Consider the following 10474-nt stretch of genomic DNA (forward strand, 5'->3'; position numbering starts at 1 on the left):
TTTGTGGTGTTGGTGTGGCGTCTGAGCTTGGATCTGTGACTAAAGCCGGTTACCACTGATGGATCCCCACCCGAATAACACCTCGCTAGTGCTGTGAGAAAGTATATTGTACTTTTGAGTAGTACGGGTACGGTTCCCGAGACCGACGACCTCGGGAACTAGCCGGGGCAGTCGGAGAAAGAAGGGGCAACTCCGTGCACTGACGGTCGGCCGTCAGAAAACACGCCTCCGTGGCTCGGGTTACACCAATCCTCGCTACCCAACGCGGCCAAAGGATATCCACCTCGAGAACCTCGAGAGAGCATTGTCTCCTTCAGGACGATGGTGATCTTGGTTTGATCGTTCCTGTACGCCTCGGTACCCAGGTACAGACCCTCGCTCCGTGTACAGCTCTGAGCTCAACTGCCAAACGAAGCGCCATGGTCGCCCTCCTCGACCTCGAAGCAGATCTGCTCGCGCACATCGCCCGCCGCGGCGGCGCGTCAGTGCTGTGCGCCATGGCGCAGACGAGCCAACAGCTTCGAGCACCGATCATCGCAGCCGGCGACGAAATGTGGCGGGAGTTCGCGTTCGCGAGGTTCCCTTGCCTCAAGAGCTTGCTGGAGCTCGTGCCAACGTCACTATCTTTCAAGTCGATTTACCGAAAGCAACTTGCCGCTGTTTCACCAGAGCCGCCGCCCAGCTTCCCGAGCCTGTCCGCGTACGTCTTCTCCGTCGAGCTCGCAGTGCCCGCCCTCGGCTGGAACGCAGCGTGGAGCGCGCCTGTCACCAGCTTCACAGAGGGCTGGGACCGGATCTGCAACCCTCAGCCCTGGACCGACGCAACGCGGCCGGCTTGGCTGACGGAGGCCTTGGCAGATCTGGACACGCCATGGGAGCAGCGGGAGGACGGAAAGGGCTTGTACTCGATGACGCTCTCCATTATTGCGACGCGGCGCCGAGACCTTTCCTCCTTCCGCATGTTCCACTTCTCGGGACTCGATCAGCTTGGCATTCACATTGTAGAGAACGGTACCATCTGCTATGAAACAGAGGTTCTGCCAGAGAAGGAGGGACTCGTCAACTATCACGACTTTGACGGATATGGTCACCAAGGGCCGCCCTTTCCCTACCATGAAATCATGCCGTCTTTCCATACTGCGACAGGCCACGTCGACCTCGGAATCAGTGAGGGGATGGACGTCGAGTTTGCAAAGAAGTACTTTGCGCTCGGCGCCCCATGGCCCGAGGTGCCTGTTGACTGAAAGTACCGCGTGCTCACACATTCGACGCTTCATCGTGCGATTGCTTCCCAGTTCTGCGCTACGCCTTACCAGACGCATATACTCTCTCCGTCTGACGTGTTGTGGGGTCCCCCGCGGCCGCCTGTGGGCCATGTGTGGCCCACGCACCTGCGGACCTGGACCGTGGACGCGCCTGCGCGCACACGAGCTGGTGTGCGGTGGCCGGTGCCCTCACCTTCGTCTGAGCTCTGACCTCTCTCTGTCGCACATTTTTTGGGATCACAATTCTCGAATAAATAGACTCAGCGGCGCGCATGCCGCCCCACGGTCACGGCCCGGTGGGCAGTGGCTAACCTGCTCCCCTCTGACAGCAATCAGCATGGTTGCACAGAGCCCGTCCCCAGAGAGCACATCATCTTCCAGCCGTTCCAGGGTCCGACCGCAAGCGGTGTGCCGGTTGGGCAGCACAGCACACCGACCTTGCGTCTTCAGCGGCTGCAACATGCAGCCACTCACGCGCGGCTCGCTCGCCCCCGCTGCGAGGCTGGCGAGCGAGGCCCTCCCCCCGGCAGCCTCCCCTCAAGCCTCGCGCCTCCGGCGGCGTCGGCAGCGGGAATGGCGGTACGGTGGACGGCAGGGCTTGCCCTCATAGCAGAAAGGAGACCCGCCGCGGGCTCTCGTTGGGCGGCGAGCTGTCGGGTCGCGCCGCCTGCTCACGCGCTGGAGGTGTGAATAGACGCGGCTCGAAGCCGAGCGGCCAATCCGGCCGCGCCGACCGCGCCTTTGTCTCTCCGCCTCCGTGCGCCGCGCCGGCCGCCGCCGCCGCGCCTGCGCCGCTGCTCGCGCCGTTGGCGGAGATGCAGTTGATGGCGCTCTCGGAAACGGCCCCGCCGGCAGCACCGCGGTCGGTCGGCCGCGCGGCGTCGGCGGGCGGACCACTGGTCGAGGAGGGGCGGACAAGCGCGTGCGAGGAGGCGAGGAGGCTTCGGCCGAGCACCTCTTGCGCGGGGGGCGAGCCGGCGGGCAGCGGAGCGGCGAGCCGCTGGGCGAACGAGGGGGGGGGGGGTCCCCCCCCGAGCGGGGGGGCGGGGGGCGGGGGGGAGGCCGGCGGGCGGCTCTGCCGTCGCCATCGCCGTGAAGTCCGCCAGCGTCCTCCGCACGTCCGCCTCTGCGGAGAGGTACAGCGAGCTGTTCAGCAGGGGGCTGTTGAGGGAGCTGCCGGCGGCGGGGCCGTCAGGCACGACGCCGCTCGGCGCTGCGCCTTCGGGCCAGGGCCCGAGCAGGCTGGGGAGGGAGGAGGCGGCAGGCTCGGTGGCCGTGGGGCCGGCCCCACTCGCATCCTAAGGGCCGCCGCCCGCGCCGTCTGCGCCGCCGGGGCCGCGCCTGCCCCTGGCCGGCGAGGAGCGGTGGGAGAGGGAGCTGGCGGCGAGGGACGACATCGAGCTGCGGTTGGAGCGGCTCGGCAGCAGCTCGGAGGTCGCCAGCCTCTGGTAGACGGGCGGGCAAGGCCTCCCCGACGGGACGAACGCCTGCCCCCCAAGCGAGTAGTCCCCCTCCAGCCCCCCTCGGCCACGCCCGGCCGGCGCAGGTTGACTTGAATCTCAAAGCCCTGCGCACGGGACGGGACGCGGACGTGTCGTGGGCGTGTCGCGGCCGTGCCATGGACGTGTCGCGGACGTGTCGCGGGCGTGTCGTGCAAGTGCCTCCGGCGAGGTTGGCGCACCTCCATCAGCCGCTGCACCGTCTTTGTGTGCTGCCGCACGGACGGGATGCGCGACGAGACGCTTCGGGGCCGTGCCGTGTCGTGCAAGGACTCGAAGCCGCCGTGCTCGAGGCCGCCTGACTCCTCGCCGTCGCCGCCCGCCTCCTCGCCGCCCTCGGTCGGCTTGCCGCTGCGGTCGAGGGAGAGGCCCGCCGTCAGGCTGTTCCAGCCCGCCAGTGCCTCTGCGAGCTCGACGGCGGAGCGAGGACGGCCTAATAATTAATAATTAATGATTAATGATTAATGATTAATAATTAATAGGAGCTCGACGGCGGAGCGAGGACGGCCTGCGGCGGAAAGGCGGGAGGGGCGGCGCAGTCGGCGCAGGTGGCGGTCTGTTGTGTGTGTGCTCGCGGGCCCTCCGCGAGCTCTCTCCACTCTCCGGCTCTCGTTGTTTTTCGAATTTAAGTGTAGAACATGCGTGCCGCCGTCCCGCGCCATCGTGTGCTGTCTCGCCACACACACACGTATAATGGACAGCGCAGCACAATGGCGACGCGCGCCGCGAGCGAACGTGGTCCTGTGCACATACACACCGCGGGGGGCTGCGGGCACCCTCTACGGCACCCGCACACGGCGCGCGTGGTGGCGATGGCGGGGGTGGGGTGGGGGTGGGCACAGGGCAACGCAGATGCTCAGCGGCGGTGCTGGTCGTCCCGACAGAGGAGAGTGGTCGTCCCGACAGAGGAGAGATGGAAGGGCACAAGGGTAGGCGCCGGCACTCGCCGCCGCCCGGCCGCGCCAATATCACTAGCGGCGCGGGGATGGCGCGGCCCCGGTGAAGGTCTGCTGCACCTGCCGCCCGGAAATGACGACGAGGTTGAAGACGCCCTGCCCCTTGCGGAGCATCTCCACCACCTGCGGGGCGGACGGCACGAGGGCGGGGTCAGCCGCGCACAACGGCGCGCGGGGGGGGCGGGGGAGCGGGGGGGGGGGGGGGAGGGGGAACCCCCGCCCCCCCCGAAAATCCCCCCCCCCTGGAAATTGGATAAACCCCAAATCCCCTTGACCCAAAGCCCCCCCTCCCCGGGCACGAGGCCCGAGCACTCGGCCATTGACCCGGGGTCCACCTGGTCAAGGGGGGGGGGGGGGGGGGAAACAAACTTAAAGGGGGGGGGGGCGGGGCGGCCGGGCGCTCCGCCGCCCCGGAGCGCGCGGGGCCCCTTTTTTTATAAGGGGGGCACGGACGAGCCTTCGACGTTGAAGAAGGACTTGTCGAACGCGTCGTCGGAGCGGTGAAAGACGGCACCAATCTTGGTCTCGTCCGTCTCCTTTATCAGCCGCACCTCGCGCAGCGCCGGCATCTTCTCGGAGTATCTCGACTGACTGCGCAGCAGCTGCGAGCCCGAGCCCTGCAGCGAAGTCGCTGACTTGCGCGACTTCGACTTTTTGAGCCCCCTGCCAGCGGCGATGGAGGGATCGGCGGCGTGGAGCCGCGCGATGCACAAGATGTGCTCCTCGGTCCGGCCGACCGTGTCGACGAAGCGCTTAAAATTAAGCTTGCTGCCGTCCACAGAGATAATCTTGTCCCCCACCTGCAGCTGGCCCGCCACCGGGCCGTTGGGATCGACCTCGACGATGGTGTTCATCGCGTCGATCCCAAAGCCAAGCCGGCCAGTGCCCTTCTCGCGCCGGATCTTGACCTCGATCTCCTCGATGCGGCGCGGGGCGGCGCCCTTGTCGGGCACAAGCTTCTTCGCTCTCTCGCGCCGCGGCGAGGGCGGCTGCGTGGACATGCGCGCGTACTTGACGATGAGCTGGTGCGTCCGCTGCGGCACGATCACGTCCTTGAGCATCCGGTGGCCCAACGTGTTGTTGTCGACCGCCACGATCTTATCGCCGTACTGCAGCTCGCCCTGCGTCGCCACCGAGCCGCCGGGCTCCACCTGAAGCGAGTGCTAGCGGCCTGGAGGCGGAGTGGCGCGGGGCGGTGTGAAGCGCCGCCGGGCTCGCACCTCGACGATGATGTTGTCGAGGGTGAGCCCGATGCCCAGCCCGTCCTGCTGCCGGTCGAGCTGGCACGAGAGCTCCCACATCTCCTCCACCGGCCCCTTCACCTCCTTCTTCTTGCCCATGCCGAACAGTCCCTTCTTCTGCGCCGCGCCGCCGGAGCCCTCCTCGTATGGCCCGCCCTTGTACGGAAGGAACTCGATGGGCGCCTGCGCGGCCGTGCCGGGCTTCGCGCCCCCCTCGCCGCCCGCGTCGCCCTTGGAGGTGTACATGGCGTCGTACTGCGCCTTCATCTGCAGGTAGAACTGCTGGTAGTGGTGGTCGAGCGGGTGCTGGTTGAGCGACATGCCGGTCGTCGGGTGGTAGTAGTAGACGCCGCCCTTGGGGTCGAGCCGCTGCTCCCAGCCCTGCGGCTCGGGCGCCTGCAGCGCCTCGTCGGCGATCCACAGCAGGTGCGCGTCCTGCTTGATGTCCATGCCCAGGTACTCCGCGTACTCGAGAACATCGCTCACCGCGCACTTGAAGTCGTACTGCGCCCACACGTCGTCGCCCTGCGCCGGCTCGGCGCCGCCCTTCCAGCCAATGTCGGAGACGACGGCGACGTTCATCATCTCCTTGTTGTCGACGCCGCCGCCGTCGGCCACCTCCTGCTGGAACTTGGCGAGCTTCTCGGCGTCGAGGTCCTTGGTCGCGTCGGCCGTCGCCTTGGCCGCCGCCTCGGCCGCCTTCGCCTTCTCGGCCTGCTCTCGCCGCTTCTTGGCGGTGTTGCGCTCGAACGACATCTGGCGCGCGCGCTGGAAGCGCGTCTGCCGCTCCTTCTCCGCCTCCTCCTCCTCCTTCGCCTTCTGCGCCGCCGCCGCCGCCTCCGCCGCCTCGCGCTCCTTGCGCGCGGCCTCCTCGGCGGCCCTCGCCGCCGCCTCGGCCTCGGCCTTCGCCTTGGCCGCGCGCGCCTTCTCGTCGCGCAGCAGCTTGAGCCGCTTCCTCGCGTTGTACGCGCGCACCAGCATCTGCATCGAGAGCACCTTGGACGCGATGTACTCCATCCGCCGCTGCTCGAGCTGGTCGAGCACGCCGACGCCCAGGAAGACCTTCGTCTTCCCGATCCGAAACTCCTTGTCCGAGACGCCCGCGCTCGAGAGCAGCGCGCGCACGCCGTCGGCGCCCTTCTTGTTCGTCGCCGATTTCGGCACGACGAGCTCGAAGCGCGAGAGGAGCTCGGCGAAGGGAAGGTGGTCGGGGAAGCCCTTGCGCGTCGCCTGCACCGCCTGCACCACGCCCGAGGTGTAGAGCTGCCGCTGCATCACGTCGAAGACAAAGTTGTCGGGCTTCTTGTCCATGTTTGGCTTGACGCAGCGGATGAAGTGCGTCTTGGTGCCCTCCAGCGTCTTGACGAGCTGGTTGAGCGACGTGCGGAACCCGTCGATCAGGCCGACAAACTTCGCCGACTTGAAGCGGCGCACGCTGCCGGCCATCGCAGTCGACTGCTTCTCCTCGAAGAGCGTCTTGACGAAGTCGTCGTCGGAGAACTGCATCAGCACGACCAGGTCCTGCGAGAGCGGGTCCTTGTTCTTCTCGAGGAAGCCGGTCGACTGGTAGGTCACCTTGCCCGGGTAGTGCGAGATGGTGAAGGCGGTGCGGTCGAGCCGCTCCTCCGAGAAGTTGGCGTGCCTCGCGTGCTGGCTCTTGATCTTTTGCAGCCACGAGGCGTCCGAGCCGGACGGGAAGAAGCACTCCTCGGCGAGCAGCGAGAGGATGCCGGTGGCTGGCTTGTCGATGAGCTCGACGAGCAGCTTGTTGTCCTCATACGTGATGTCGCCCACGTCGATGCCCTCCTTCTGGTACTCGGACAGAACCGACTCGAAGACGGCCTGCGTAAACATCTTCTGCAGCTTCTCGTTTGCGAAGTTGATGCACAGTTGCTCGAGCGAGTTGGTCGGGAAGCACTCGAAGCCGAAAATGTCGACGGCGCCGATGAAGTAGCGCATCTCGTCGCCGCTTTTTTCGAGGGACACGTTGACCATCTCGACGATGTAGTCGAAGAGCCTCGAGTAGAGCGCCTGCAGAGTCGCCGGGCGCGTGAGCGGAGGCGCGCGCGTGCGGCGGCAGGGTCGGCGGCGGCGGCGGCGGCGGCGGCGCGCCTTGGTCAGGGCGTTCTTGACGTCGCTGGCGTAGGCCACCGTGTTTGGCTTCGAGATCCAGTCCAGGCCCGCCTTCATGTTCTGCGTGCAGATGGCCTTCTCGAGCTGCGCCGTCTCGCACGAGAGGAGGCGGGCGACGGCGGCGACGACGGCCGGGTCCTTCACCTTGGCGTCGTCCTCGCCCTGGCCGGTGAAGCTGAGGTTGCCGAGGTAGAGCACCGCCATGATGACCCTCCAGCACGAGGCCTGCTTGTCGTTCAGGCTCGGGATCACGGCGAACGCCTGACAGCAGCGCGCGAGCGGGCGCGCTCAGCTGGCGTCGCGGCGCCGAGGCCGCGCGGAGCGCCCGTGGGCGGGAGGCGCCTCGGTCAGCTCCTTGAAGTCGCAAGGGAAGTCGGCCCACTTGACATCGCCGGCCTTTTTGAGGTTGAGCAGCTTGAAGCTCTCGACCGCGTCCGAGCCCTTCGGGAGCCCGAACTCGGTCCGCTGCGCCGACGAGAGCCCCTTGGCAACGGTGTAGAGCACGTGGTAGTTTTGCTCGCCGGGCAGCTGCGACGTGATGCGCGACTTTTCGAGGAGGTACGTCTTCATGAAGGCGCCCTGCATGCGCCCCGACGCGGAGAACTGCAGCGTCAGGAACTTGCCGAAGCGCGACGAGTTGTTGTTCCTGCGGTGCCGGAGTGGATGTGGTGAGCGGCTAATGCGCAGATCGTGCGTAGCATGAGCAGGCGAGGAGAGGCGCGCCGCGCGCGCGCTGGAGGTGGCGCGCGCGCGCGGCGGCGTGCGAGCCGCGCGGCAGCAGTCGCTGCTGCGCGGGCGGCGGTGCCGCCGGGCTGCAGCTCACCAGACCGTCTTGGCGCAGCCAAAGCTCTCCATGATGGGGTTGGTCTTCAAGACGCGCTTATGCAGGTCCGAGCCCGAGCAGCTCACCTCGGCGAGGTACTCGAGGAGGATCTTTGCGGTCTCCGTCTTGCCCGCGCCCGACTCGCCGGAAATGATGACGGACTACGGCGCGGGGCGCGGTGAGGCTCTCCGTCGGACCCGCGCGCTCGCTGCTACCCCCCCTCATGTGCATGCCGCCGCCCCTGCGCCACGGCGCTCCGCCAGGCACCGGCATGTAGGCGTGCCGCGGTGGCGCGGAGAAACTACGCCTGCGCACCTGGCTCATCGAGTTTTGCAGCATGCCCGAGTGCGCCGAAGCAGCGACCGCGTAGACGTGGGGCGGCAGCTCCACCTGTCACGACACCCGCGCAGAGAGTCAGAGCCTCGCGCCCACAGCGACTGACGGTGGGGCGCGCCGCGTGCCTGCGGCGCCAGCGACGACTTGTACGCCTGCAGCGTCTCGTCCGTGTACAGCGGCAGCTTCTTGTACGGATTCACGGCCAGCAGGAGGCGGCCGCTGCGCGTGTAGATGTTGCCGGCCTTGTAGCGCTCCTCGGTGTTGTCCAGGAGCGCCTTGTCTGTGGCGCTCTTTAGCGACGAGAGCTCGCTGCAGCCAGGGCCCCAGTCCTCGTATGCCGCTTTGGGCATCGCGCTGCACTCTGGCGCGCAGCTGTGCGCCGACGGGGGGTCCTGGCACAAAGGCGGTGCGCGCCGGGGCTTCCTCGCCGCCGTGGGTGGGAAGAATTCTTGCGGCAACCTCGGAATGTGGAAGTAATTCTGACCAGCACGCCTTTCTTCGAATCGGCCTACCGCAACGTCCAACGAGGGAGAGCAGCTCCTGTCTGCAGAGGGGGGGGGGGGGGGGGGAAAACCGAAGGAGGGCGGGAGGGAGGGACCGAGAGAGAGAGAGAGAGAGAGAGAGAGAGAGAGAGAGAGAGAGAGAGAGAGAGAGAGAGAGAGAGAGAGAGAGAGACCTCACCTCAAAAAGTCGGGCATGGCTCTCCCCGCAACTTTCTCGCTAACACGCGCGCACCACCGAGACTGTGGCGGGCGCGCTGCGGCCGCACGTCTAACTTCGTCATAGTGCCACGACGTGCGGCCTAGATTTAGCCCACGCGCCTCTGCTCGCAAACACTCACCCATTGAATTGTCACTGTTTGTGAGTGCGAGATAAGGCTAGCAGTAGGCCGCTAGCCTCTGAGGAGGGCGTCCATAGACACCTCACAAGACCCCACACACGGTCTCGTCCGTGCCTCGCCGGCCGGTGAGATTGCTAGAGGCGGAGCGGTCTGCTCTAGTCTCACATGTTACTTCCTGTCGTCTGTTGTTTGTTGTGCCCTTGTTTGTTCTCTTGGCACCTTGGAGTGCTGGGGGGGGCGACAGGGAGGATGTGGCCTTGAGTTATGTGTACGCCAACTCAGGGTGTGTGGCAGCCAGCTGGCTGTGTGTCTTGTGAGCCTGTGAGCGAGTGACGGGTAATCGTGGCCGTGGCCAAGAAAATCAAAATATTAAGCTCTCTGTTTGGACCACGGTGAAAAACTCGACGGTTTTGGGCGTTTCAGAGCACGCTGAATCGATTGGCTGAGCTATAATTCTCGCCAGCCCTTTCCTTTCATAATTATTGACTCAAAACTCGATGATCGCGCGACTTTGGAGCCGTTATAGCTCAGCCAAAACGTTCCTCTCGAAAAATTGACTTAGGAAGCCGCAAACGGCAGCTTCTGAAAGACTCACCGGCGCTTATTCTCTTGATCTTTCAAAACCTAGGCCTGCGGCCAAAATTTTCTAAAGGCCGCTGCGCGGCCAGCGCAATGCGCAACCAGTCAGCGACCGACAGTCAGCAGCAGACTGTGACGATTGGCGGCCTCGCGCCCTCAGTCGACCTCCTCTACCAACTCCCCTGCCCAGCCCATATGCCTCATCCACGGTGGCGCAACCACTCGCGCAGGGAGAGAGAGAAAGTCGGCGATCTGCGCCGTGCAGATGAGCTCCGCCTCGTCTGCGTCGAGGACGCCCATCGCAGGGCTGTCATATAGCGCCATTGCATATGACGTACTGCATGTTGTTCATTACTTCGCAGGTGCCAAAGTCGAGGATAAACTCACTCAGCGATGGCGAAAGCTGCACTCCCGGCCGGCGGTAGGAGAGATGAAGGCTAATGTACTTCGCAGTGTACGGTGCCTTCCGGCGCGAACAGTGCCCGGGACGAAAGAGGAGGCGACGTCTCCCTCGTCCATGGACGGTGTAGCCAGCTTGAGAGACGGGAACGAACGGCGGTGAATCGCCGACAGCGGCGCCTTCGTTCCTTTCCAGTGAATCGCCGGCGGGTGCCCTGAGCGTTGTATCTGTCGGCCAGTTGCCGCACCGCCGGCAGCAGCTCCGCAGCAGCCGCCCAGATGGCGCCGGTTAGGACAGGAGCGAAGCCGCGTGGACACGGCTGAGCGACGCCGTGCGTCTCGTTTGGATGCTGCAGGCATGCCCGGCAGCGCGCGTGCTCCATACCGGGGCGTCGGGCGCCC

The 10474-nt window shown here is 66.0% G+C and overlaps 2 protein-coding genes across 2 annotated transcripts; both read right to left on the reverse strand.

The window, feature by feature from the left end:
- Nucleotides 1–1869: 1869 nt before the first annotated feature.
- Nucleotides 1870–3426, reverse strand: EMIHUDRAFT_207077 (hypothetical protein; the record flags this gene model as incomplete). Its single annotated transcript, XM_005776401.1, has 5 exons — nucleotides 1870–1932; nucleotides 2384–2507; nucleotides 2661–2752; nucleotides 2947–3165; nucleotides 3364–3426. 5 exons carry the CDS (start codon nucleotides 3424–3426, stop codon nucleotides 1870–1872), a joined length of 561 nt encoding a protein of 186 aa, XP_005776458.1.
- Nucleotides 3372–8951, reverse strand: EMIHUDRAFT_450657 (hypothetical protein; the record flags this gene model as incomplete). Its single annotated transcript, XM_005776402.1, has 12 exons — nucleotides 3372–3843; nucleotides 3963–4057; nucleotides 4166–4871; nucleotides 4941–5717; nucleotides 5937–6992; nucleotides 7074–7355; nucleotides 7437–7740; nucleotides 7918–8078; nucleotides 8185–8224; nucleotides 8320–8645; nucleotides 8713–8761; nucleotides 8935–8951. 12 exons carry the CDS (start codon nucleotides 8949–8951, stop codon nucleotides 3736–3738), a joined length of 3921 nt encoding a protein of 1306 aa, XP_005776459.1. The 3' UTR covers nucleotides 3372–3735.
- Nucleotides 8952–10474: the final 1523 nt, after the last annotated feature.

Source organism: Emiliania huxleyi (genome assembly GCF_000372725.1).
Source record: "Emiliania huxleyi CCMP1516 unplaced genomic scaffold EMIHUscaffold_28, whole genome shotgun sequence".
Lineage (NCBI taxonomy): Eukaryota > Haptophyta > Isochrysidales > Noelaerhabdaceae > Emiliania > Emiliania huxleyi.